The sequence below is a fragment of the Hoplias malabaricus genome, chromosome 5 (assembly GCF_029633855.1).
Source record: "Hoplias malabaricus isolate fHopMal1 chromosome 5, fHopMal1.hap1, whole genome shotgun sequence".
NCBI lineage: Eukaryota > Metazoa > Chordata > Actinopteri > Characiformes > Erythrinidae > Hoplias > Hoplias malabaricus.
Window position 1 is genome coordinate 45,947,623 of NC_089804.1, and position 26,314 is coordinate 45,973,936.

The following is a 26,314-nucleotide window of genomic DNA, read 5'->3' on the forward strand; positions in this document are numbered from 1 at the left end:
TCTGCAACCTACCATCCAATTCAGCCAGAATCATAGGCCGCAAGGCTGGAATACACCCTGGAGGGGGCACCAGTCCTTCACAGGGTGACACACACTTACACATTCACTCACACCTATGGACACTTTTTTGAGTCGCCAGTCCACCTCACAAAGTGTGTTTTTGGTAGGTGGGAGGAAACCGGAGCACCCGGAGAAAACGCAGATACTGGGAGAACACACCAAACTCCAGTCACCAGTCACAGACAGTCACCCGGAGCAGGACTTGAACCCACAACCTCCAGGTCCCTGGAGCTGTGTGACTGCAACGCTACCTGCTGTGCCACTGTGCCGCGCGTGAAAAGTTCAGCAAAGTTTAAATAGAAAAACCCAGAGAAAAAAATATGAAAAAAATGAAATGCTCTCATCAGACCCCTCTCAGAATTATGTGGGTGTTGTCTTAATATCAACATGCATGATATTGTAGGTTTTTTAGGTGCTTGTTTTGTTTTGAATTGTGTTTGTGATTTCACAGATTGATAGGGCTTCCTGAAGTTGTAATCTCTGTAATTGAGTTTCCAGCGTATACAACATAAAGGTGCACACAGGGAGAAGTGAGATTAAACAGCTATTCATGTATGAACCTACCAATAAGGAGCTTGAAAATAATTCACACAGTGTGAATTCCAGAATGAATGTGAACTCTGGAGTCAGCACAGGCAGTGAAAAGGGCTTTGGTCTTACTCAGTGTGAGGCTCGTAAAACAAGCGCAGGTTTACTTTCAGGGTGAGCTTTGAGAAATTTGCTGGTTTTATCCAGGTCGAACCTTGTGTGAGATTCAGAATTACTGCCGTCTCAAGTGCAAGTTTGCTCAGAATTGTAGAGAGGGTGGAGAAATGTTAGCCCTGTGATTGGTCACAGTAAAACATTCATAAGCTTTATAGTCCTTTTAGGATTGTGCCTTCTACATTGGGAAGACAGAAATGTCATTGAAATATAGCAGACATTTATTACACTCTGGGTATAAGCGGTTCCAGACAATGAATGAATGAACATTAAGGGTCCTGAGGAAACAGATTAACACCATTAGGAAAATTATTTATATAATATAATTTATAATAAAAAGATTTTTGACCATGGAGGGTTTTAAGGTGAATGTCAAGAACATTAAGATTGGTATTATTAAAATGAGTTTTAATAATATATATTTTACTTAAGTGTTCATATCTGATTTTTTTTTGGTTTAATAATTTTGTATTATAATAAAAAATAATAATAACAAAAATACATTTCTTTGTATTATTATTCATATTATAAGTAGTTTTATTATAATTAAAAATAATAATACTAGCAATAAATTATAATACAACTTACAATAGTTAATAATAACAATGGATATTAATAACAAAAAACGTACATTATTATTATTGTTATTGTTGTTATTATTATCATCATCATCATCATCGTTGTTATTATTATCATCATCATCATCATCGTTGTTATTATAGCGCTAGGCGGAGGGCAGTGCATTGTGGGAAGGCATGGCCCGGTGAGTGTGTAAAGTATGGCGGATGGAGAAGAGCCGTAAGTATTGTTGAATGAAGCAAATATTTGGAGAAGAGATTTTGATAACGTGTGGATAACTATGTTGTGCTTTTGGAGTGTGCTTGAACCTTCTTTTACTCTCTCTTTGTAGGGAGAAGAAAAGAAGGAGAATAGAGGAGCTGAGTGAGAAGTTAGTGATGCAATGCTAAGCGCTGGCTGCAGGTTTGAGTATTCACAGCACAGGGAGTGTGAAAATTCATCCTTTAGCACCTAAAAACTGTGTCCTCCCTTTAAAAACACACCGAATATAGAGGGTAACCTGTAGAAGAGAGGTAGACACTAACATGGAGGCTTTTCTCTTAATTGAGCTACATTAGTGAATATGCGCTGGCTAACGGCTAACTAGCATCTCCGCCTGTCAGCATAAATAATAAACAAGGCCCACGTAGGGAAGAGTAACGTTCATTTTTATCACCTGGAGACTTGAAATAAAGTGGTGATGATGAATTTTCACATAATCTACTGTAGCCAACGTGATGTAAAATATCTTTAGCAAATTCTTTGTAAACCCCTCTGTTAAATCTCTTTTATAAGTTCCTGCTTTTTTCACAGCAAAAATTCTGCTATTCAGAGCGGGGCTATTTCATTTACATAAGTAATTTGGGGGACACTCATCCAGAGCGCAAGACAGTTTTAATCCTGTTATACAGGAAAGCCAAAGCAGTGCTTGTACGTGTCTTGCCCAAGAACTGCAATTGGTGTGGTATTGTGTGTTTACCTGAGCAGGGTATTATATCCCACTGCTGCATAGAAGCAGTGGTTTTACCACCTACAATACACTGCACCAATCATGTAACCACAAGCCACTTATTCAGAAACTTATTTTCACATCTAATTTAAATCAGAGTCAAGTCTCTCCAAGTGTAAAAGAGCTGAGGGGCATTATTATTGGGTTCAGGCCAGTTGGGTTGATATTTTAATGTTTTCTAGCTGTTGTATGTAATAAAATTGTTTGTTTCTACAGAAATATACAGTGGCCAGACATAACATTTTGACCACAGTCACTGTCACTTTTTAGCTCCACTGAAAGTACATGAGCACTTTGTAGTTCTATAAGTACACACTGTAGGACATCTATTGCTGTGTTGCTCTGCATGTTTTTTTTTTGCCACAGAGGACCATGACAGAGCATTTATAATTGGCGCGACAGTGACCTCGTGATGGTGGTGTGTTGTGCTTGTACAAGTAGATCAGACACAGCAGTGCTGATAAAAAGAGATTTAAATAACCGCATTGTCATAGCTGGACTGAAAACCTTAGCCAACAGTGTCCTATGGTTAGTGTTCAGTGACCACTGATGGGTTACTGTTACTGTCACCAACAGAACTGTGTAACACATGGGGAGCCATGGCCTTATGGTTAGAGAAGAGGGCATAGGACTGAAAGGCCGTTGGTTCATCCCCATGACTGCAGAAAATGCAGAAGACACATTTTGTTGTGGGTTGTACAGTGACAACAATTGCACAGCCTCAAGAGGTTGAAGTCAGCTTTTGACTCAAATACACTAATGAAAGCTCATAAACGTGCTGATGCATACAAATTATTTGTTAGCATTTGGGTCGGCCTTGGTAGCCAGGTGCTCCATGATGACTTGTCGTGTGGTTCTCTAGATATTTTCCCTTTCCACACTAACACAACTGTTAACTTGCCTTAGTCTCCTCCATTCTGGATTTTCCTTTCTGCCCTCCCTCTGAATTTTGCATGTTATTGGAACCATGTAACTAAAAACAACCTATTGAGAAGGCAGTAAGTGATAACTGTTTTAAAGATCTGATCTGTCTGATCCACTTGTACCAACATAACATGTACTACCATCACGTCTGTGTCACTGTAGCAAGGATAATAATCCACCAACCAAATAATGAAGTTTGATTTGTAGTTTCTATGGTAAACGGAAGACAATTCATTTAGCAGAGATCAAGGAATATCTGTGCAGTACAGTAACAGTAGGTAAAAGGAAGGAAGGAAAGGAAGGAAAGGAAGGAGCTGAATTACATAGACTTGGTGGCGGAAGTAAGAGAATGCAGGTGGCTATGAAGTAGTTTTCAGAAGTAGCTGAAAGATCTAATCAGTGGTTGGACTAATTGGGGAAATATACTGTAAATGTGTTTTAGGTACATGGAATTTAGGGCAGGTGAGTGGGGTGCTGTGTTGTGTTGTTGTGGTTGCTGGCGATGTATCACTTAAAGTTCACATGGAGTACTGAGCATACATTAACAGTGCCAGTGGGGCTTTGTCACCAGGGTTAGCGATGCAGTGGCTTTATTGGGTATATGAGGGCTAGGCCCAATAAGTAACTTTAGTTGTTAACAGTAGCTGGTTGCTGATTAGATCATAAACCATCAAAGCCGCCCTATTGGTTTGGTGTAGGATTAAAATGGCCAGTGATAGATGATTACAGGAATGTTGTGGTTGCAGGTAGGAAGAGTGTCACACAGGTCATAGGTGAAACTTTAATGGGCATAGATTATTTTGTCGCTGTCCAAATAAAACTTGTATCTACGTTTTTGTCGAGTTTTAGTTTACTACATTTGAACACAGCAGCTGTCCTTCACATCCTGTGAAAATTTCATGATGAATGCACCAATAGAAATGATCCTTGGAATTAAATATTTTTTACATTCACTTCCATTGAAATTTTAGAAGGTTTGTTTCTTTCTCTTGTAAAATTGCTATTTTGGGAGATGCACTTAAATGGACAGCAAAGATTTACAATTACAACGTTTTTTGACAATGTATTAAAATTAGTACACCATAATTAAAAACAAATGATTTTAATCGACTTTACTTTTACTCAAAATTGAGTTTGTTTTGTTGAATACAGAAAAATGTAGAATTAGTGAAGTATATTTTTTTCAAGGGAGAATTAGAAAATTCTTAGCAAATTTTGTTTCAGCTCCTCTGCCAAATTGCATCCAATATGAATTAATTACATTTTTTTCTTATTTGATTTATCTACTAATGTTTTGCATATTTTTTGTTATTGGTGTTTGGACTTTTAATGTCTTATTCATTTTTTGTTGAGTATGATTAGTTATGTAGTAATTAAGTTTTTGTGTACAGAATGGCAGTGGATGTCAGCAGCAGTGGTGACTGGGATGGGCGATGGAGTCACATGCAAAAGTTTCTGGAGAGATCTGGCCCCTTCACACATCCAGATTTTGAAGCAAGTGAAGAGGTGAGCCACTGTGAGGTTTTAACCAAATTAAAACCTGCACCTCACTAAACATATATAGAGTTTGGTATTTATTAAATTCCTTTCTTTTTTTCCCCATAGACACTCCAATTTTTATTGGAAACATGCAAGATTCTAGTGATTGGAGCTGGGGGTCTTGGTTGTGAGCTGCTAAAGGACCTGGTAAAGTTTGGATGTTGTCTGATGTAACTGGAAAAATGCTTCTGTGCTTCTATAGCGCTGTAGATCTGCTTTTCAAATTTGCTCATTGAGATAACTGCGAGGATTTAAATTAGGGTTGTCACTTTTGCATGTTTAAATGTGATGTGTAAAGAAAAAAAAACTGTTCCTCATAGTTGTATACTACCAGTGGTGACATACAGCAGATGCATAGCTTTGATGAAGAAGTCAGCAGTGACAATTGATGGCAATTGAAGTAGAAAGAGGAAAATGGTGTTTATCATTTTTTATTTTATATTACTAGGTGTGCCTGGACTTGAAAATCAACATTATTGTGCAATGTATGTGAGCAGCATGTATAAGAAAATAGTTTCTAGTTTGCTGTAGATCATCTACCAGAAACATGTAAATGCTGTGTAAGATAAAGTAATTTATACAAATTTTGGCAACATACCATCTCTTAATAAAATCTCTAAAGGGGTGTTTTTTATATAAACTATTTTTAACTTTCTTCAAGGCTATGCAAAGTTTTTGGTTAAATCAAGACCACTTTGTTGTTTGGTTTTTATTAGAACCTTTAATGGATTTTTATAATAATTGGTAGATTACTAATATACTGTAACAATTAGTGACAGCCCTAATTTAAATTAACAAGGCCCAAGTTTTAATAAAGTGTATGCAGTGGATCTTCATTATTACGAGCACTTTCTTTATCCCTATGTTGCAGGCGCTGTCAGGTTTTCGTCAGATCCATGTTATAGACATGGACACCATTGATGTTTCCAATCTGAATAGACAGTTTCTTTTCAGGCAAGGCTGCAGTCCTTACACCCACTTACCTCAGCAGAGTAGAGGTTTGAGTTGAAACCTCTCTCATTTGAAGTGGTTTTAATGTTGTCCTTATGGTTTTTTTCTGCACATCACTTTCAAAGGTCTAAAGATGTTGGTCGTCCCAAGGCAGAGGTTGCAGCTGACTTTGTAAACAGTCGAGTCCCTGGATGTCAAGTCGTGCCGTATCCTTCACACCATACATACAAATTGAATAATAAAGCAGGTTCCTTGTGTTTTTCAGTTATAAACAAAAAATAGTGATAGCTGAGTAAGTTTTATTTCCCTTAACCTACATTTAAGCCACTTCAAGAAAATTCAAGATTTTGATGAATCTTTTTACAGACGTAAGTTCTACAATTACAGACATTACTAAAAGTTATTTGTTTTTTGTTCTTTCTTTCATTTTACATTCTTACCTTAATTTAATAAAGACCTATAATTTTATGATGTACAGTAAATCCAGCTTCATCTCATTATTCTCTTGTTCTTTTACAGAATTCCACATAATTGTGTGTGGACTGGACTCAATCATTGCTCGACGCTGGATGAATGGAATGCTGGTTGGTGCTTTAAAAACTAATGAAATATTCTTTTGCTCTCTAAGCTGATACAATTAGCTGAATCATTTGTTATTTAAAAAAAATCTGGAGCTGTCTTTTATAGTAACAATGAATCTGATTTATAGAATGGTAAATTATATTGTACATATGAATCAGTGTAATTATGTAGCAGGTTTTAATACCTGACTGTGATTTTTGGGATGTCTTTAGTTGTCACTGCTCATTTATGAAGATGGGGTTCTGGATCCTAGCTCCATCATTCCTCTGATAGACGGAGGTACGGAAGGTTTTAAGGGAAATGCAAGGGTTATCCTGCCTGGAATGACTGCGTGTATAGACTGCACCCTGGAGCTGTACCCTCCGCAGGTATTACTGTTTATTTAATGGAGATGACACTTAAAATAATCAAATTATACTGTTTATTTTCCCCCGGACTACTGAAATACTGTGTATTTTAAAAAAATAATTTCTTTCTGTTTTTCTTTAGATTAATTTCCCTATGTGCACTATTGCATCAATGCCACGGCTGCCTGAACACTGCATTGAATATGTAAGGATACTGCAGTGGCCCAAAGAGAAGCCATTTGGAGGTACATATATGGCCTTTTGTACAACTTTTAATAAACATTTTACCTGAAAAGATTTTGACCTGTCCATGAGCTCTCTAGAGATGTTTTCACATATGATCTTAGGAAAAATTCGGGTGAATCAGGTCCAGACATGTTCCGGAATTGCCCTTTCACACATGCAGTCCACAGCCAGAGATTTCAGGCGCGTTCTCACAGCTGGAAATATTCTGTGTGCTTTAGGTTTGGGGCAGAGCATGTGAAGAGGCGCCTGTGAATGGCAGGTTTCTTCAGAACATATCACTGTTCACACATGGGCTCATTTGTACAATACAATAATTTGTATTAGAGCGCTAGCAGGATAAAGTCTGGGTAATATCAAGTACAAATGTTACGGATATTGCTGTTCACAAATACAGCTTGGTCTGGTTAATCATGCATGTGTGAAAGGGGCTCAAGTTTTGATAAAGGTTTAATAGGATTTACGATCATCATTCCAAATTACTTAAATATATAGTTTTGTGTCAATTTAAGTTCACGTTTTGTGATCAACAGCTGTAACGGAGAATCGACTTTTAAAAAATTAAGAACCTCCAAAAGTATGAATGCAATACTCCAATTTAAATGTTGTGTGCAGATGATGTAGCTCTGGATGGTGATAACCCTGAACACATTCAATGGGTGTTTCAGAAGTCTCTGGAGAGAGCATCTGAGTTCAACATCACTGGAATTACTTACAGACTCACTCAAGGTAAAGCCATAAGGACCCCATGTATTGAGTTTCAATACATAAGCATGTTGTTATATGATGGACTTTAAGTGCGCCGCTATTCTGCTGTCATTGATTTATTCTTGTTTTGGTTTTTCCAGGAGTGGTAAAACGAATCATACCTGCTGTTGCATCTACTAATGCAGTCATTGCTGGTAAGATTCAAAGAAGATGCACCACAGCTACTCACTCCTCTCCATTTTCCTCCACTCCACACATTACACTAAGTGCTTAATGTAATAAATAAATAAATAAATAAATATATATATATATATATATATATATATATATATATATTTATTTAAAATGGGAAAACAAAACAAGCAACCCTAATATTGTGTTTTTTCTTTTTTTTTTTTTTTTTTTTTTTTTGCAGCTGCATGTGCTACAGAAGTTTTTAAGATTGCAACAAGGTGAATATTCTGTCTGCTTTTTGGCTTCTGAATTGTAAATATATTGGGACATTACTAAATATATATGAGCCTGCTATTTTGGCTAAAAACATTATTAATTTTATTACCAATCAGTACTGTTCCTACTGGGGTGCTGAGGGTCAAAATTCATTAGTGTCTAAAACTACTGCAGTTTTTTTAATGTTTACCTACATGTTTCTGTTTTCCAGTGCTTATATTCCTTTGAATAATTATCTGGTTTTCAATGATGTGGATGGGTTGTATACTTACACATTTGAAGCTGAACGAAAGGTAACCCTGCTGTTTTCTTTCTATAATTCTATAAAACTGCCAGCTTCTTTCTCAGTGTCCTTTTCTGGCAATTTAGAGAAACATGCTTTGTATTTGTATCTTTGCCATCTGTCCAACAGGAGAACTGCTCAGCGTGTAGTCAAGTTCCACAGAAATTACAGTTCCCACCCTCTGCTAAACTACAAGAAGTATTGGAGTATTTGACTGAGAATGCTGCTCTGTGAGTACTGCTATTTCTTATGCATTGCCTTTCTCTGATAGCGCTTTTCCACCAAAAGAACTCTGGTTCTTGAACCAGTTCCGTTCCTGATTCTTGGAACCTTGGTTCTTTCCAGTGAACCGGCCTGTGTTTCTACACGTTTAGAGGGGACACAGGAATACATCATCAGCATGGGGCGTCGCTGTGGCTGAGTACAGCACCAGAGCCAAAGATAAACTGTTAGAGTCATGACAGGGTTATTGTTTACCGTGGAGTCAGACCAGAGTGAGATATACTGTGTGTGTAAATCTTGCCAGTTCAGAGCTGTCCTGCTGAGCTTGTGAACAGCGTAGAAACTTAACCAAATGTCGCAGCTCTGACCAACGCGCATAGTATCGCGCCATAGCACCAGAAATTCACAAAAACGGATCATGTTCCTGTTTTACTTCCTATTATCTATTTCTATGAAACACTGTAAATTACCCAGTCCAGCTCCACTAGGCAATAATGCTGTGTGAGGCTCTGCACTCTTTCTTAAGTTACTGAACCATCGACACGCCCACGGATGATGTCACGGTTCGTGCTGAAAAACGTACACTTCTTTGGTTCAAGTTGCGAATGGAACTTTTCTGGTTCGCGCAGAACCGTTCCAAATTTAGTTCACAGACTGGAACTGTTCCAGTTCCTCGTTAGTGGAAAAGCGCTATGACTGATTCTGAGATGAAAAAACAGATGAGTAGATGTTTTATATTTTCAGACAAATGAAATCTCCTGCTATCACTGCAACACTTGAAGGCAAAAATAAAACTCTTTACTTACAGGTAAGACTGTGTCTATTAAAGTCAATTAGAACTGTTTGAAATGAAATGTCACTCAGGCATGTACACTTTGTTGGTCTAGACTGTTGCCTCAATTGAAGAAAGAACAAGGCCCAATCTCTGCAAAACTTTGAAAGGTGAGATGTAATATACATTTTAGTGGCTTCTTTAAATTGTACAATACATTGTGTATTAACTGAGGTCACAAGGTCTCAAGTCAAATGCACAGATGAACCTTTGAACTGTATAGGCCTGAACCTGACTCATACCTATGAGATTGAGATTTGATTTGACTAGACTGCTGGGGCTAGAATTGATATTTAAACTCAACCTGAGCAGGATTGCTTGCAGAAATTGATTATTGCAGTTTTCCATTACTTTGTGACCTAGCACTTGAGTTGGCTGAATAAAATTATTGTGTATGTGGAAAGAATTGTCCCAGGATGCCCTCAAAATTGATATTTGTTGGGCTCCTCTCAGGTACCAAAAATAATGATCATAATTCATGGTTTCAATAAAATATAATTAAAAAAATAGTGATCAGCGATTTTGGCTGAGTGTGCTATTTGGGAGAGAGCGTAACGGGCCTTGTCGTGTGAGCCTCTAGAATGTCTTTCACTCTTACCCATCTGTAGCATCTGTTATGTTCTCCAATATCAATGTAATGGAAGTAGTGTGTAAAGAATTAGTGGCTACATTTTTTAAGAAATATAACTAGCCTTCACATCCCCACTCCACCATTTTGTAGCACTGTGATTGGGAGAGGCCTTGCAATCAGGTGGAATTGTGGAGAAAGATAGATTAAACAAAAGTTTAGTCTTTTCGCCGTTGTTGTGCAGCCCTACTTGTAAATAAACCTGTTTGTTTGTATTATTCTAGAGCTGGGACTGGCTGATGGCCAGGAGTTAGCTGTGGCTGATGTGACCACTCCCCAAACAGTCCTCTTCAAGCTCAAATTCACGTCCTAAACACATCCAGTCCAACACCTGTAATATCAAACCCTTACTGATACTGACTGCAGTGAAGGCTCTTTCCACACTTTACTCATTGGATGGTCTCTCACAGAACAAACTTGTTAGGTCTAACTAATATTTAAGTGTCTATTTTATTGTGTAAATAAGGCCAATTTGGGGTTAACCTGTAATGTTTATGTTGTGTGCTTATTCAGCCCATAAAGCTCTTTTTGAAATTTCTTTATGGTGTAGCTTTTTGTTCACCAACCAGCTACACAAGTCATGAGTGAGTATTTGAAGGGGAAGTTGCTAGCACAAACAGGATTCTGCACTGGTTGTTCTGATTTCTTTGAAAACTCACAATGAAGCTTGGTGTTTTTATCAGGAACCGTTTTTGTCCATCTCCTCAAATGTACATATCACTGGTCAGTTGTAAACATGCTCTGTAATGATAATTAAAAAACAAAAGTACTTTGCCAAAGAGCTACTTGAAATGTGTAATTTTGTGTAGTGATATTTTTGCACTTTAATACATCTTGATGATTATGATGATGATATGTTATAGAAGATACCCTCTGGTCACTTAAGAAGCCCCTTCCCTTGTTGCCTGTGTAAAGTATAGTCTCATATGATGAAAAACATTTTGATGTTTTCTTGGTCGCTTTTTGACATTTAAGCTATGAGACGTTGGTGTCAATGCTTTGTTGAAAATGTTCCATCCAAAGCGGATGACAGTAGATGTCTGGTCAAAGCCTGACCAATTATGAATAAAGTAAAGAAAGGGACATACACATTTGGTCTAACATGAGCTAATGTCTGAACATGCATACCCACACAATATATTCAAAATTTTAATGCTAGTATTTATTTGCTGAGATTAACATAGTGTGTGTATATATATATATATATATACCCTACCACAGACACTTCTATTATTTTATTTTATTTTTTTTACATAAGGTGTAGGATATATAATCTCATACACCTCATGTCAAAAGATAGATTTATGACCCTGAGTGCCAGGTCAGTTGGATTGACAGGATATCCCCCTATAACTGGGGAAGTTGTAACATTTCGTCCCAGTCACATCTCCAAAGATTTATGGCTATTTCACACCAGTTTGTGTCCAACACAAAGCATCTAAATTTTTTTGAAGTGTTTTTTGATAAATGGAATATAAAGTTGAGGCACAACGTGTATCAATACCCATTCAGTCGCCAGCTCAGAAATTACTATAGTGGGCTAGACATTTACCTAAATATCTGTTGTAAGAACATCTAACAGTATATTGTCTTCTTTAATATGGGTTTTCTGGGACTAGGCACATCCGAGCTTTAAAAAATCCATTCCATTATAAGTATTGAAAGTTTATTTGCACATCCAGTCAACACACAGTTGCTCCATCCACCTCTTAGGCAGGAACACTCCCTGGAGGGGACACCAGTCCTTTGCATGATGACACGCACATTCACTCACACTTATGGAGTAACCAATCCACGTTTTTGGACTGTGGGAGAACACACCAAACTCCTCACACAGTCATCCGGAGCAGCGCTCGAACCCACAACCCCAGGACCCTGGAGGTGACCTTGCCACCCCAAAGGTTTCGGTTGCTCACGTAAACAAGGACTTGAACCTTGGTTCCTCAGAATAAAAGTCTGTTGTTCTACTGACTGAGCTATCCAGGCCCACTTCTTAACATAAAAAAGCGAATCCCCTTTTCTAAACAACAACAACTGCAATTAAAGTAACACTCTAAAATTTTAACCTTAAAATTACAGCTTTAAAATCATTATGATGCTTCACTGAGCTGTAAAGGGGAGAATATAGCATCTGTCTTTGCTACTCAGGTCTCAGCACTATGTAGGTTTTGGAGGAGGGTAGGAAAAGTCCTGCCTTTTATATTAGTACAGTGCTGTAAAAGTGTCTTACACTAGAGGAAGCCACAAGTGCAAAAACCCCAAATCTTACATAGTTTTCCTTTAAAGGAATGCTGTGCAATATTTCTATTGTACAATTACAGCTTCAATGTCACTGTTGTTCTTTGACCTTTAATATGGAGAATAGGGCCTCATTTCTACTCCGGGGTCAGCACTATAACTTAGAGGAAGGTTTTACTACATACCACCGTTACTGTACTCTGTTTTCTATGGTTAGGTGTACAGCTTCTGAAGCACTGTACTGGTGTCAAAACCATAGTCAGAATGTAAAACTTTCGTGGAGGACTGTTAACAAACCCCAGTAATCTGCTTTAGAGTAGTAATGGAGGAGCTCTGTCTAGTCCAGAGCAGATGGTCCCTTGATTAAGTTTGCCCTGATGGATAAAGCATCATCCTGCCCAGATAATTGAACTGGGTTTCCGTCTTGCCACAACCAAGAGTAAACCGCGTGGTTGAAAGGAGAAATATTCAGGACCAGAGTGGAGTTATTGTACCCGTTTTGTGCCTTCTCCTTCCTGCTGTTCCACTTGGAGCGGGTTATTCACCTCAGAGGCGGAATGGTGGGTCTTCACTTTCCAATGGGGCGTCACTGAGAAACAGGTGAACGTGGAGCTGAGGTGATGAGGAGGAACAGCACAAAAGCTGCCCATGTCTCCGTCATTTGTTCAGCCGTAAGTCACTAATAAACATATTATTTGCTGTGTTTAAGTTGTTTTGATTTCTCGTGAATGGCTGTAATTTCCGTGACCTGTCATGACCGTTACTGTTTGCGAGAAACATACATTCTCGGCTTCGACCAAGTGCCTCAAAGGAATCCAACTGTCGACAACCTCTGACGTTCTCCAAGTTTAAAAGGTAGGTCTGAGTAAATCGCGAGGCTGAAACTTTGAGTTTTCCGTTCCGCAGTAAACAGTGCAGCGAGGACCCGACTACGAACCCACTTCTGCCTCGAGCGTGTACCTTCACTATCCTCTGTATTCGCCACTGAACCTTCGTATAACAATCATTTATTACACGCTCATTATAATAAAATCGTGTCTTAGGTAACGGTCTATCCCATAATAATATAAGTCATTATCAGATCTTAAATGATCAAAAGAAACTAAATCTTAATGGTGAAACCTCGTGATTCTGAGATCTAAGTCGAGTTATAATTGAGGGGTGAAGTGATAATTATGACAGTGAAAGACAGGCCTATTTATGAGAAACTTTATAAATTTTGTTTGTGGGTCAGTGTTCTCACCGAATCCCAAACTAAGCATCTTTATACTATTAGCTGCGTACAATAACCTCCCCAAAGCTCTTGTTTCTGAATGCCAGCAAATCATCACAGCAATCTTCTAACTTCTAGTGTAAAGCCTTCTCATTTACTTCAGCAAAGTGGGGAATCTACCAATGAATGCCTCTGATTCGATAAGAAACGTTGGATGAGCAGATTTGCTCAAATGTTTAGACATTCTTACTTATAATGCTGAATGAGTGCTGGATGAGCTATTGATCCCCTATCCACTATATGGACAGTGTTTAAGCTTCTGGAGTGTTTGGAGACAGACCTAAACCAATTCCATGCAGTAGTGTACTAAAACAGTTCAAGATAAAGTGATTTCTCTGTGAATCAAACTTTAAACCAGATGTTACTTTTAGCCCGTTGTCATGGATGCAAAACTACTCACTGTAAAATCAAAGCTTTATTCATCCAGTAGTCATTTGCACTTGTTTCAGCCAGTTGATAGTGTGACGTTAGCAGCTGTCAGCAAATGAAAGACTGGAGGATATTAGAGGGAGTCTGTTGGGAAGAGCAATAGATGGAAGATCAGATTAACACCAAAGAATATTACTTGACAGTACAACAAACACAAGGGTCTCTCTCTCTCTGAACACTGCCCTTTTTTAGCACTGTGTAAAAATGACAGTTTTAAAATAGTTTTTTTTATTATCCTCTCTAAATCAAATTAAACTTTAACTCCAACATTTCTAAAAAGGTCTATCACCTGTATCTGTAGCATATGTGAATGATTACCTCAGACAATAATTTCTCTGTCCTTGGAGAGAATAGAAAACCTCGACTCAAAACACGTCAGTGGGCAAATGCTAATAACGCTACAAGATTTTGTTTTTTGCAAAAAAAACATGTCACAATGACTGTAATTGTAATGATTTTTATGATACAAGTGCAGGTCATAAAGATCTGGTTTAAAGTATTCATTTAATGGTGAGCTGGACCAAGACCTCATCCTGGCATTTATGCTTTAAAACATAGCAATGCTAATAGAAAGTGAGTGAAATCTTTCTCTCTTGTTTGATTCACCCATAGATGAATGAGAAAGTGGTCCTGAGTGGTGTACTGCTACTGCTGTGTGTCTGGTTCCTGTGCGTTCAGTCAGTGTCCAGCGGCAACCAAAGCTCCAGAGGCCAGCCAGGTATACTCTCTCTATCTCTCTCGCTCTCTCTGGACTCATTATACTTGCTGGACACTGAGCCTCATCACTCCTCTGGGAGGTCAGTGCTCCTCTGAGAGGCCATCGAGACCAGTTCTAATGACATTTAAATGGAGCTGATTATATAAATACATACTGTAAACATACAAATGTTCATTCAAAAACAGGGCTTTTTCCTCGTTACGTAATGCATGGACTGAAAAACATCTACCATTTATGAAAAAATTCAGCCAAACGTAGCTGAGGAGCAAATGTAAATTACACAATAGACAAGTAGTGTATCAGACAAAATGGTTAATTTTGGCAATCTTTTGGAAGATTCACAAAAAAATCATAACTCCTGTTTGAACCAGACCTTTTCATTCTAAAATATTTTTAAATATTAAACTTTATTATAAATAAAGTTAATAAAATCTGCGCTAAACTTGAACATGAAATTGTATTATACGTTTCTGAGTGTCTATATAATTTTTTTCACGTTTTTTTTTTTTCTTTGATTGAAAATGGAATGTTTCATCATCCAATGAAATTTGTTCACTTGTTTTGGTGCACTTACACTATCCGTCTGTCTCCTGGCAACGGTGCTGCATGGAGAGCTGTGCGGAGCCGGGCGATTTGTTCAGACATATTATGATTTTTTCCCACAAAAAAAACAAAAGGAACGGCAGATTTTCATTATGTAGTGGAATAAAAAGTAAAATATTTGACTTTGAAATGTAGTGCAGTTAAAGTTAAAGTTAAAAAGTCGCCCAAAATGGAAATACTTGAGTACCTTTTTAATGTATCTGTAATTTTCATAAATACAGTAATGAATTGCATTTACTTTGTTACTGTCCACCACTGCTAATGTTCTCATGAATGCTGAATGCAGTCAGATCCTTACAGCAATTTTCTGACATCTAGTATAAAGCTTACACAGAAGAGTAGAAGCTGTTACTGTAGAGCAAAAGGTGAAAAAACCTTTATATCAGAAGAAAGGTTGGACGAAAAGCTGTCCATAAACCTTTGGCCAAATTGTGTGATTATTCATGCATAAAGGGTGTGCGCATTAGTATCCACACACTTCTATATATTGAACATTGAGTTTGTATGGTTAATGTACACTAATAAATTAAGGCCTGTTTTTGGTGTCGTAATTTTTGCTGTTGTCTTTGGGAATCTTCTGATTTGAACGTTGGATTCTTCAGCAAGGAGTCGCAGTGTGTTCATCCACAAAGTAGATCACATCACCTTTGAGTCGGAAAATATATTTGGATTCTAGAAAACGTACAAAAGGAACTGCAGCCTAAACACTGCATAGATAAGATGTTTCTTTGTTATAATATGATTTATGAAAGCTCTCAGAGCTCTGGGATATTGTATGTAAGTGAAGTATTATCAGTGATTCTCTATATGGCCTAAAGTTTGTGAACACCTGCTCCTACAAAACGTTGTTCCTAAAAGTACAGGTATTTGTTTATGGTTTATTGTCCACTGCAGCAGTATCACCTACTACTCTTCTGGGAAACCATTAGACTAGGTGTTTGAAGATTTAATTGCATTCAAAGACAAGAACTTCAGAGCTGGCGCTGGAGTGGTTTTTCACTAAACTGTTTTCTAGAACGATGGATTGCCACCGAAGTGATTTATACCGCTGTAACTACTGCTTGGCACCGAGCACTGTGACCTAAAACTCATGTGCAGCTAAATCTCATGAATCCCAATATTAGTGATTTTCTAAAGATATTATACTACAAGCTGTGTGTATGTGACCGAATGACCTTAAAATAACTGTAATCCCACATTATAAGTGGTGTCTAAAATTTAATATCTCAGCAGTGGTGGGCTTAGTAGGAGTAATGGTACATCTACAAAATTATATATTTTATTGTATATTGTCACTATCCAATGAAGAACACTCATTCATAGACTGTAACCACTTATCATGGGCCTGGAGCCTACCTGGAATCACTGGGGACACACCCTGGAGGATGCGCCAGTTCATTTCACACTCACACATTCACATCTATGGATACATTTGTGTAGCCAATCCACAGGAAACCCAGAGGAAACAAACGTGGACATGGGAAGAACACACCAAATTTCTCACAGTCAACCAGAGCGGGTCTCAGTGAAAAACATGTATCCCCAAAATAGCAACTTTACAGGAGAAGGACAAGAAATGTCTTAACTTTCAATGGAGATTTGATGCAGAGTAATTTTGAAGCATTTCTCTTGGTCCATTCATCATGACGTTTTCACACAAGGTGAAGGACTGCTGCTGTATTCAGATAATGTAGTAAACTAAAAATGGTTTTAAAAAATGTATATAGATGTTTTTATTTGAGCAGTGATGGTATGTTTATGATAAAATGCTAATAATTGTAGGTATAAGGTAAGTGTTTGTACCGCTCTCTCTCAGGTCAGTCTGGGGTGACCCCTGGGACGTGTGAGGTGGTGGCTGCTCGTCGCTGCTGTAATAAGAATAAGATTGAGGAGAGATCTCAGACAGTGAAGTGTTCATGTCTGTCCGGACAGGTGGCAGGGACAACCCATGCTCGACCTTCGTGTGTGGATGGTAGGGCTGATTTTTTTTTTTTTTTGGGCAAAATATCAAATTTCAATTTATTTTTCTCCCCAAAATTAAAACAGAAATAGAAACACAATGTAAACAAAGTAATTTTCTGTAAAATAACTGCATGCCATTTGTTTCCTGAGTTAAAATGTATGAAGTCACATTGATTAATGTAAGTTATAAGTAAAACTGTGATGTGAAAATTGCATTCCGCCATATGTTCAGAAACAGATGGAGGTAAGACAACCACTCAGCTTTTAATGATTGATCACAGCGTGCAGGAAACAGCCAAGTCACAGAAAACATCTGCATTAATGCAGTTTTCAGCCTTAAAGAAGACGTTTGACCAGAAATGATTTCTTCCTGCCTGTCCCAGTAATAGTCGGTCAGTCAAGACTTGCTCAGTGCCTGAAGTTTGCTTCTTTACTTTTGTAGTTACGCAATGAGCTTAAAGTAGCTAAAAATACCTTCACGACCAGCATAAGCACCAGCCACACTTACTTCAAACCGTGTAGAATTCATAAATGTATTAATAGACTTGCTAATGTAGTCTCATTTTTTACATCCATTGGTTCTGAGGAATGCTCAGTGGAGCAGGGAACCAGAAATGTGACATCACTAGGGGTGGGACTTTAACGTGTTAAGTTCGATTAATTAATTACGGGGAAAATAAAAAATGTAACGCATTTTAATCGCACCTTGGAAAGTTTCGCAGTGCATGAGTTCCAGACATACAGATTATAATGACTCACAATGTGATGAACGTGATGGAGATGACGGAAGAGACTACGCTGGTGGATGGGAAATTTAAATACAAGAAACTTCCAGATCGAAGTACAAACAAAAATGTTGTTATTTGCACTTTACGCGGGAGTTCGCTTATCACACGAGCACTTCCACCGTTACCACCTCAACGCAAAACATGTTGGGGCTAGTGCGCAGGTCAGTAATGTTAACAGTACAGCGATCCCTAGATCCCAAGACCCCCCGCGAAAAACGAATTTCCGCGAAGTAGAGGAAAGATATTTTTTTATGTATCACAATTTAACGAGTATCTGGACTTTTAAAACCCTCCCTGTGCGGTTAACAACCCACCCTTTGCATTAAACAGTCATTCTATAATGATTTTCAGCTGGAACTACATGTGATATTCTACCAGTTTCTTTAATAGAGTCATTCCTAACCTTTGATTTAGCGTCAGTAAATTTCATTCGGATGTGGACATGAACAATACATGTACTGTACGTAAGAAATACTTGTAATTGATATATTTAGTCACCTACAGGCCTAGTCTAATACATGTAAATGTTAAAAAAAAAAGCCCCATTGAAAAAACCCGCGAAGGATGAACCGCGAAGTAGCGGGGGATTACAGCAAACAGGAAACAGTGTCACCAGTCAACACTCGACCACATGTCGGGGTTCACATTCAGAAACTAAATGTCAAAGTCCACGTCAGACAAACTGACCCATTCACTGGGAGTAGACTGGTGGGAAAATAAACAAGATTTTGAATTTAAGCTTATGTTCGTTGATTCATTCATTAACCAAACTTAAATCAATATTTCTCATGCTAAATATTGAAATGTGATTAATTTCGATTAATTAATTACAAAGCTTCTAATTAATATGAGTATTTTTTTTAATCAAGTCCTAGTTATTACCTTGAGGACTGTCCAGCAGAGGGCAGTATTAACTCAGTGATGTAAAACTCAGTAAGGTTGAACACTGGTGTAACTAAGGCCAGCTTTTTATCTCAAGTTGAAATGTCACAGATTTTAGTCATGAAAGTTTCGGAATATTTGGCAAGCTACTGACATTTTATTTTTGCAGGGAATGAGATTTTACTCTGCGGGGGAAAAAATTGAATTCAGAGCAACTCATTTACCTTTACTAAGCCACAGTGCTAAAACTGACTCCAAATGGTAACACAGTGTAAATGCAATTGCTGTTTTCACAAAATTAAAAAAAAAAATTCCAAATTCCTCTAATGGGAGCACAAGTAAATATAGCATTTTTTTTACCACAAATAATTGTAGACAATCTGTATTAATGTGCTGATTTATCTTATTGGAAACAACCCTTAAAATATACAATCATTGGCCATATCATTTGAACACAGAGAGTTGATATGTGAGTGCTGTTACATTTTTTAGTGAGGGTGTACATATATTTTCTTCCATACCCAGTATCACAGTAGTTTCGTCAGGCTTCTGTCAGGTGAGTCATAATGCTGACAGTGAGCATATTTTTATGTTAAAGTATAAGTTTCATGTCAGAGAGGGGGATAACCTGTCTGAGAGCAGCTGAATTCTGAGCTCCTGAGCAGTGAAACAACTGCTGGCCTTGTACTTTCACTACTCCCTCTGCTCACAGCACACACTACGCATCTGACAATGTGTACGTGATCATAACCCTGTCTTCTGTTCCATCCACAGGGTGTGTGTGCGTGTGCAGTAGTATAGGCTACAGCGTTAAATAAATGTTGTGGAGCTTTCCTCAGTCTCTAAGAGCCTGTGGTGATGTTGCTTAGAACACAGAAACCTCAGAAGACTGTTTTATAGTAGAAACTTATCTCTTTATAGTTATCTCTCTTTTACTTTCTCTATTTTCCCATTCTTTTTCTCACACTTCTTAACATTTTACTTTCATTCAACTCTATTTCTCCACTCTCTTTAACCCTCTCCTACATTCTCATGTATTTTATTCTCTCTCTCTCTCTCTCTCTCTCTCTCTCTCTCTCTCTCTCTCTCTCTCTCTCTCTCTCTCAGCGTCTATAGTGAGGTTAAAGTGGTGGTGTCAGATGGAGCCCTGTCTGGAAGGTGAGGAGTGTAAAGTGCTTCCTGACCTCACAGGCTGGTCCTGCAGCTCAGGGAACAAAGTGAAGACCACCAAGGTGAGGGAGTGACTGAGACCCAGTCTGATCCTTTGGACACAGTACATTTCCCATAACCTAGAGCAAGAATACACTGACTGACTCATGTCCTGACCCCCAGCACCAATGCACTTACACATGCTGACTGAAGAGCATGATGTTCAATAATGTTGACCTAGAAATTCCCTCTGCAACACCACTGCCATCATGTATCTGTGACTTTGCTGATGTGTAGTATTGGCTGATGGACAGATTCATATTTTATCTCAGGTTAATACATATGGAAAAACCAGAAAGATATTACGATCACATGAACATATATTTTATTTTTTATTTTAATCCGTATCTGTAGTTTTTCTTATTCAGGGGTCCCACCATTATCCCAGGAGTGTTATGAGGATTTCCATTAAATTCACTATGTATTCATGTTTTAAAGGGACAAGTGACAAAAATCCAGATGTAGGCGTTGATAGTTTAAGCCGCTCCGTCGATAAACACACAAAGGGTTTCTATGTATTACAGTTTTTGGTTGCATTTTGAAATTAGACTGGATGTTGTGGGAGGACCAGCAGACATTTCCTCCCAGACTAGACTTTTACTTTAGGATCCAGATGAAAGTAATTTGTCACTCACAATCTCTCAGAAAGCCATAGAGTCGTGGGTGAGGGAGGAGACTTCAGAACACTTTAGCATATAGATTACTGTTAATTACCACATATGACCATTTGGAATGATCTCCTTAAAAAAAGACCACATACACTGCTAATTTGAAGGTGTAATCAGGTTTTGATCTGTTATAGGTTTTAACGTACGTTAGATCAGGTATTGAATTTTAATGTTTAACAAAGTAATTTCATTCATTCATTCATTCATTGTCTGAAACCGCTTATCCAGTTCAGGGTCGCGGTGGGTCCAGAGCCTACCTGGAATCACTGGACAAAAGGCAGGAACACACCCTGAAGGGGGCGCCAGTCCTTCACAGAGCGACACACGCACACAGTCACACCTACAGACACTTTTCAGTCGGCAATCCACTTACCAACTTGTGTTCTTGGAGTTGTGGACTGAGAAATCACCTGCTGTGCCACCGTGCCTCCCCTAACAAAGCTATATGCACTAGCAAAAATGTAATTGTGCAAGTAAAAAAGCATGCAAATATTCAGCATTTCTGATTTAGAATTGCCCCCTCCAGGGTGTATTCCTGCCTTGCGCCCAATGATTCCAGGTAGGCTCTGGACCCACCGCGACCCTGACTTGGATAAGCGGTTACAGATAATGAATGAATTATATATGTGCATAAGGTATATCTGTTCTCATGAGTAACAATGAATGGCTTTTACCATTTCATTTAAAAGGAGCAATAACTGTTACTTGCAGTATGAATTTATTTTTTAACAAGTGACATTTTGTTGGAACATAAATATGGTGCAACCCAAAACCTCCAGACCAGTGTTCTCCTTGTCTGCATGCTCACAGAGAAACAGCCTTCCATTTCCATATAAACTGTTTTATCATATTTTCCTAGTTTTCAAGTGTTCAGACATGGTTCACTATGCTTTCCCTGTATCGTTTTGCATGTCTTGGTCAACTTCCAAGCGAACCTTGCTTCAGTGGGCTGAGAGTGGGATGAAATATGAACACTGATCTGAATCTAAATGGCATTGGATCCTGCCTTACTGACTGAGTGATGGTTTAAAAGAAAAATTCATTTGTCTTGGCACAGGGAAGCCTTCCTCTTTTGTCTTCTGCAGGAAATTTGGTGCAGCGCTGTATACAGAATGAGCCCAAAACAGTGCTTTTGGGAATTAATTGTGGTACTTCTGGTGGCAAATGCACCTGGGTGCCTGTGTCCCCCCGCCCCTGCAAATCCTTGGCCAATAAGCAAACACGCTTTGTGTAATTTGCTGTATGTGTAATTTTTGCACTGTGAAACTAACCCAAAAGTAAATGATACAATGTCCCAAAAAAACCCCAGGTGAAGATGGTAGCAAATGAGCTAGCTGTGTATACACCCTAAAAAAAGGAACCACACCTTTCCAAATATAACATCACAAGCAATAAATGGATTTGAAACACAGGTATTTTGCACTCTTTAATTAAATGTTATTTATTGTTACTTTACTTCTGCAAGGTCACAGAAAACATACACATTAAAAGCAGCTTCAGTGTAGCTGAAGTGAGCCAAAACATTTGATTATTATCTTCCTAATATATCGTTGGTGGAGGGTTCTGTGAAACACTGGTTCCAGAGAATTTGGACAACATGGAGGAATCCAAACATGTTTTAAATTCTCAGTTTCTAGACTTTTTTACATTATGTACTTTATTTAAAGCAACACTATGGAGCATTTTACCTTAAAAATTATAGCTTCAAAATCATTGTGATGCTCCACTGACCTGTAATAGAAAAATTAGAGCACGGTAGACAGTACATTATGTAACTTCTGGAGTCCGGCAGGAAACCTCTTGCAAGAACTGCTTGTGCTTTAACGTTTTATGGTACCTGTCTCTCACACACCAACAAAGGCTAAGGAAGTGAGGAAGAGAGAAAGAGGCTGCAGACTTGATTTCACGACCGTGCTGTAAATGTGAATGACACTCTGCAACAGTATTCAAAGCCCAGGAGCAAAAATGCCAAATCTGACATGGTGTTGCTTTAACTACAAAGTAGCAGCTCTGTTTGATGTGAAGTTTACTGGTCCTAATTCTTTTTTTCATTTTTTTTTTTCATCTAGGTTACACGATGATATAGTACCCAGATGAAGACTGATACTCGCGAGACACAGTGGAAATATGATAACCCATCATAAACACATATTGTATGTACTGCAGCTGCTCTGAAATAGGTATTGCAAGTGTTGATTATATACAGATCACACACACAATCACATTCTGCTGAATAAGTAATGAGTGTGTAAAGTATTTACCATAAGATTAACTTAAACATAAAGTGAGTTCACACCAGCTCACTTCACTATAAAGTGTCCAATCTTTAAGCTTTATCTCCATGTTTGCAGCATTTGTTGCTGCTCATTGTCTTTTGGAAGACCAGGGAAAAGTTATACAACATTCATGACCTTGTATTTCTTGTGAAATTTAGTTCTGTTGACTCTTTTATGCAGCTGTTGAACTAAATTTGATGTATTTCTGGACATTGCCTACTTCTTTCACTCTCTGTGTCTGAAGTGTACAAGTTCACCATAATAATAATAATAATAATAAAATACCTGTTCACATATACTCTTGCCTTAAAAACAGCTTCAGTTCTGCTAGGTATAGATTACACTCCTGTTTCTGAGTATCTGTCCAGTCAAGACCACTCTTTCACAAAACGAGTGCACATTTCAGACAAAATAAATATGTGACTGTTTCAAAATCTCACCTGCGGTTCAAAATTGAGAACTGGGTTTGAGATCTGGGGATTTTACTCCTCAGTGAAATTGTCCCAGTATTTCAGCATATGGAATGTGAGTGATCTTTTGAACCTTTCACAGGCAGAAACAATGTTTGAATCCCAGCTCAGGGAGGAACACTGCAGTACACCAATGAGAATGTATGTATAATTGCTCAGGATAAGACTGTCTGTCAAATGCTTTAAATGTACCTGTACACCAGTAAGAGTCCTTGGGCAAGATTCCTAACTTTGCATTAGCCCTACCTCATGTTAAACGATGAACTATTCACGCTAATGTCAGAAATATAAATGTCAAGAAACTGGTGTAATCCATACTTACTAGGATTGATTTTAATAGGCCAGGGGATGTGTAACCAAGAATTGGAGAAGAAATTATTTTTTGTCTGGGCACTTTATAGATACGAGTAATCAGAGTTACTAAAGTTCAGCAGTTCCTTGCAGGGATGTGCATGCAGCTGATGATTTCTGACATCACACTCACATTGCAATAAAAGCCTAATGCAGTCTTTCTGACTGTGGAAGTGAGAGTAAGACTAACATGCAAATGTTCAAATATCACACACACACACACACACACACATACTCATCAACCCTTTTTTATCTCAATCTGACTGTTTTGACACCACCTGCAATCCTGAAAAAGCAACTAAACATGGGACTCTGTGCCTAAAATGGCTTGTTTGATGTGCTAATCTGACAAAAGAAGAAGAGAGAGAGAGGCAAACAGACACATATATGTCTAGATTTAGGTTGCTCTCTGGACAGAAAAAAAATGGTATCTCCATAGTTTCTTTATATGCAAATTTAAATCTCCAGCTGTGCTCAAAATTTGAACACATTACTAGAAATAGTCCAGAATTTACAATAATCTTAATACCTTACTGTCCATTAAAAGGTAAGAATGTGTTTAGATTATCTGTAGTTACCCATTTGGAAATCTGAGGGTTTTTTTCTCCCAACATGGAGAGGGACCACCATTGATCATCCCTGACCCACCAACAGCTAGATATTTAATGATGTAGTGTTGTCAATAGGATTTTCATGGATCATTCACAGCAGTGATTTTTATTTACTGTGTCCACTTCATTCGACACACCATCTTTGTTTGTCCACTTGCAGATGTACAGTTTGAGAATGATGCTTCACCCTGTTTGATTTTTGGTTTGGTTGGTGGGCTACTCTTAGCCCCGCAGTGACACTGATGTGTGTAAAACTCCAGTATCATCACTGTGATACACTCATATCAGTGTGGTGCATAGTTACAGCATAGTTACATGATGTTAACCTGTTGGTGTCACTACTGTGCTGAGGGAGTTCCACCAGCCAAATATCTGACCAGCAGGGTCCTTTGATGGAAAAGTTAAAGTAGAGCTGACACACGTTACAGTTATCATAAAACTACAAAATGTAACTTCTGTAAGTTGTAACAGATCATATTTAACAGGACAAGGAAACAGGTGTTTAACCTTTAGTTAATTAAAGAGGCTTTTTCCAAGTAATATTTCCACATTTGTGTCAGGCCTTTCCTCATGAAATTTAAAGATCATCAATAAAAATAAATAAGCAAAAACAATGAAGATACAAGGTCTTGTTCTGATATTGGCAGTGTGTGGAAAAAGAGAGACAGTTGTAGCTATATCAAAGTTGAATATATTTATTATTTCATGTATTACATTCTTGTGTATCTTGTTACTTTTTCATCTTATGTATTTTTGTGATTTTTGAAAAAAAAAGCCCTGGTGATGCAGGGTATCTGCGGAAACAAGGTTTTCCTGCCTCCTCTGAGACATTATTCATCCACTAAACCTCTGCATTTCACATGATTTATTCCTTATATTATTAGTCTGAGATACTTTGATTTTTATTTCCTTTAGTGGTAAATGCAACACTTCTCAGCAACTCATTCTCAGCGGTAGAGATTATTTCTAGCATTTTGGATTAAAGCTATTTTTGCACTTTTTAACTGCCTCTCTGAGCTCTCAGTTCAACCAAGAGTGGAGAAAATGTAAAATTCAAATCACACATTTCATCAAATATTTCAAATACACTGTAATTCCCATTCAAATTATATCTGACAGGCTAAGTGCTAGTAGAGGGAAGTTAAATTAGGAAATATTCAAATCAATATATTTCAGTTTGAGGAATATACAGTACAAGCCTCCAAGGAAAGTGATTATAGTAATTAGACCAGCATGAATTTAAGTACTGTTGACATTCTTAATGATGTTAATGGCTGCCTGTTGGAGAACTGGGGATTTCTAGTATGAACTGAATTGAAATTCCTCTTTGCTCTAGATCACTATAGGTGTCACGTCTGTTTGTCTAGGAATTCGGTTAAATGGCTTTTATCTGAATGCCTGCTGACATTTATTTGTTTAAAAATGTAATTTCAAGTTTTTCCTCTGATTTACAAGCCACATGTGTTTTCTTGTTAAATATGGTGATGTGTAGCGGAAGGAAAATAAACAATTATGAAGCAGGACACAAAGAGCAGGTTTATAAAAAGATTCACATGTGTATGGATGTGTAGATAGCCACTCAGAAGTCAACAAAACTTTATGGTTGTGGACAGCTTAGCTGCAATATACACTATTAAAATATATAATACTAATACTACTAATAATAATTAGTAATATGTTTTGTATTAACTCACGCTACTTTAAGGTAAATCTTGAGCAGCTCAGTAGCTTTGGCTAAAAGGAAAGTATAAGTGTGATTTAATGTACAGCTCCTTAAAGGGATATTGCTGATGCTGCT

General features: G+C 37.9%; 2 protein-coding genes across 5 annotated transcripts; both read left to right on the forward strand.

The window, feature by feature from the left end:
- Window positions 1-1,471: 1,471 nt before the first annotated feature.
- On the forward strand, window positions 1,472-11,089 carry LOC136696602 (NEDD8-activating enzyme E1 catalytic subunit). 3 transcript variants are annotated; one of them, XM_066671147.1, is made up of 18 exons: window positions 1,472-1,560; window positions 1,673-1,711; window positions 4,645-4,759; window positions 4,859-4,939; window positions 5,664-5,746; window positions 5,869-5,949; window positions 6,068-6,111; window positions 6,263-6,327; window positions 6,538-6,693; window positions 6,815-6,917; window positions 7,531-7,644; window positions 7,764-7,817; window positions 8,039-8,075; window positions 8,285-8,366; window positions 8,486-8,586; window positions 9,323-9,386; window positions 9,466-9,520; window positions 10,263-11,088. In XM_066671147.1, exons 1-18 carry the CDS (start codon window positions 1,541-1,543, stop codon window positions 10,349-10,351), a joined length of 1,383 nt encoding a protein of 460 aa, XP_066527244.1. In that variant the 5' UTR covers window positions 1,472-1,540; the 3' UTR covers window positions 10,352-11,088. The 3 variants fall into 3 exon arrangements, with proteins under 3 accessions (XP_066527244.1, XP_066527245.1, XP_066527246.1); XM_066671148.1 differs by having other exon boundaries at window positions 1,491-1,560; window positions 1,673-1,743; XM_066671149.1 differs by having other exon boundaries at window positions 1,546-1,560; window positions 4,632-4,759; window positions 10,263-11,089.
- Window positions 11,090-12,730: 1,641 nt separating this feature from the next.
- On the forward strand, window positions 12,731-23,654 carry LOC136696603 (chemokine-like protein TAFA-4). Of its 2 annotated transcripts, none has more exons than XM_066671151.1 (5): window positions 12,731-13,131; window positions 14,591-14,696; window positions 17,116-17,271; window positions 20,039-20,163; window positions 22,878-23,654. In XM_066671151.1, the coding sequence occupies exons 2-5, from the start codon at window positions 14,591-14,593 to the stop codon at window positions 22,887-22,889; spliced, it is 399 nt and encodes a 132-aa protein (XP_066527248.1). In that variant the 5' UTR covers window positions 12,731-13,131; the 3' UTR covers window positions 22,890-23,654. The 2 variants fall into 2 exon arrangements, with proteins under 2 accessions (XP_066527248.1, XP_066527247.1); XM_066671150.1 differs by having other exon boundaries at window positions 12,731-12,947.
- The last annotated feature ends 2,660 nt before the right edge of the window (window positions 23,655-26,314 follow it).

What these genes read in the sequence shown, in the direction of transcription:
- LOC136696602 (XM_066671147.1), top strand. Translation starts at nt 1,541, where the DNA reads ATGGCGGATGGAGAAGAGCC. An exon ending in GTGAGCTGCTAAAGGACCTG is followed by an intron (nt 4,940 to 5,663) that starts GTAAAGTTTGGA and finishes CCTATGTTGCAG; the next exon opens with GCGCTGTCAGGTTTTCGTCA. An exon ending in TACTAATGCAGTCATTGCTG is followed by an intron (nt 7,818 to 8,038) that starts GTAAGATTCAAA and finishes TTTTTTTTGCAG; the next exon opens with CTGCATGTGCTACAGAAGTT.
- LOC136696603 (XM_066671150.1), top strand. Translation starts at nt 12,897, where the DNA reads ATGAGGAGGAACAGCACAAAAGCTGCCCATGTCTCCGTCATTTGTTCA. An exon ending in TCTCCGTCATTTGTTCAGCC is followed by an intron (nt 12,948 to 14,590) that starts GTAAGTCACTAA and finishes ATTCACCCATAG; the next exon opens with ATGAATGAGAAAGTGGTCCT. An exon ending in AAGCTCCAGAGGCCAGCCAG is followed by an intron (nt 14,697 to 17,115) that starts GTATACTCTCTC and finishes GCTCTCTCTCAG; the next exon opens with GTCAGTCTGGGGTGACCCCT.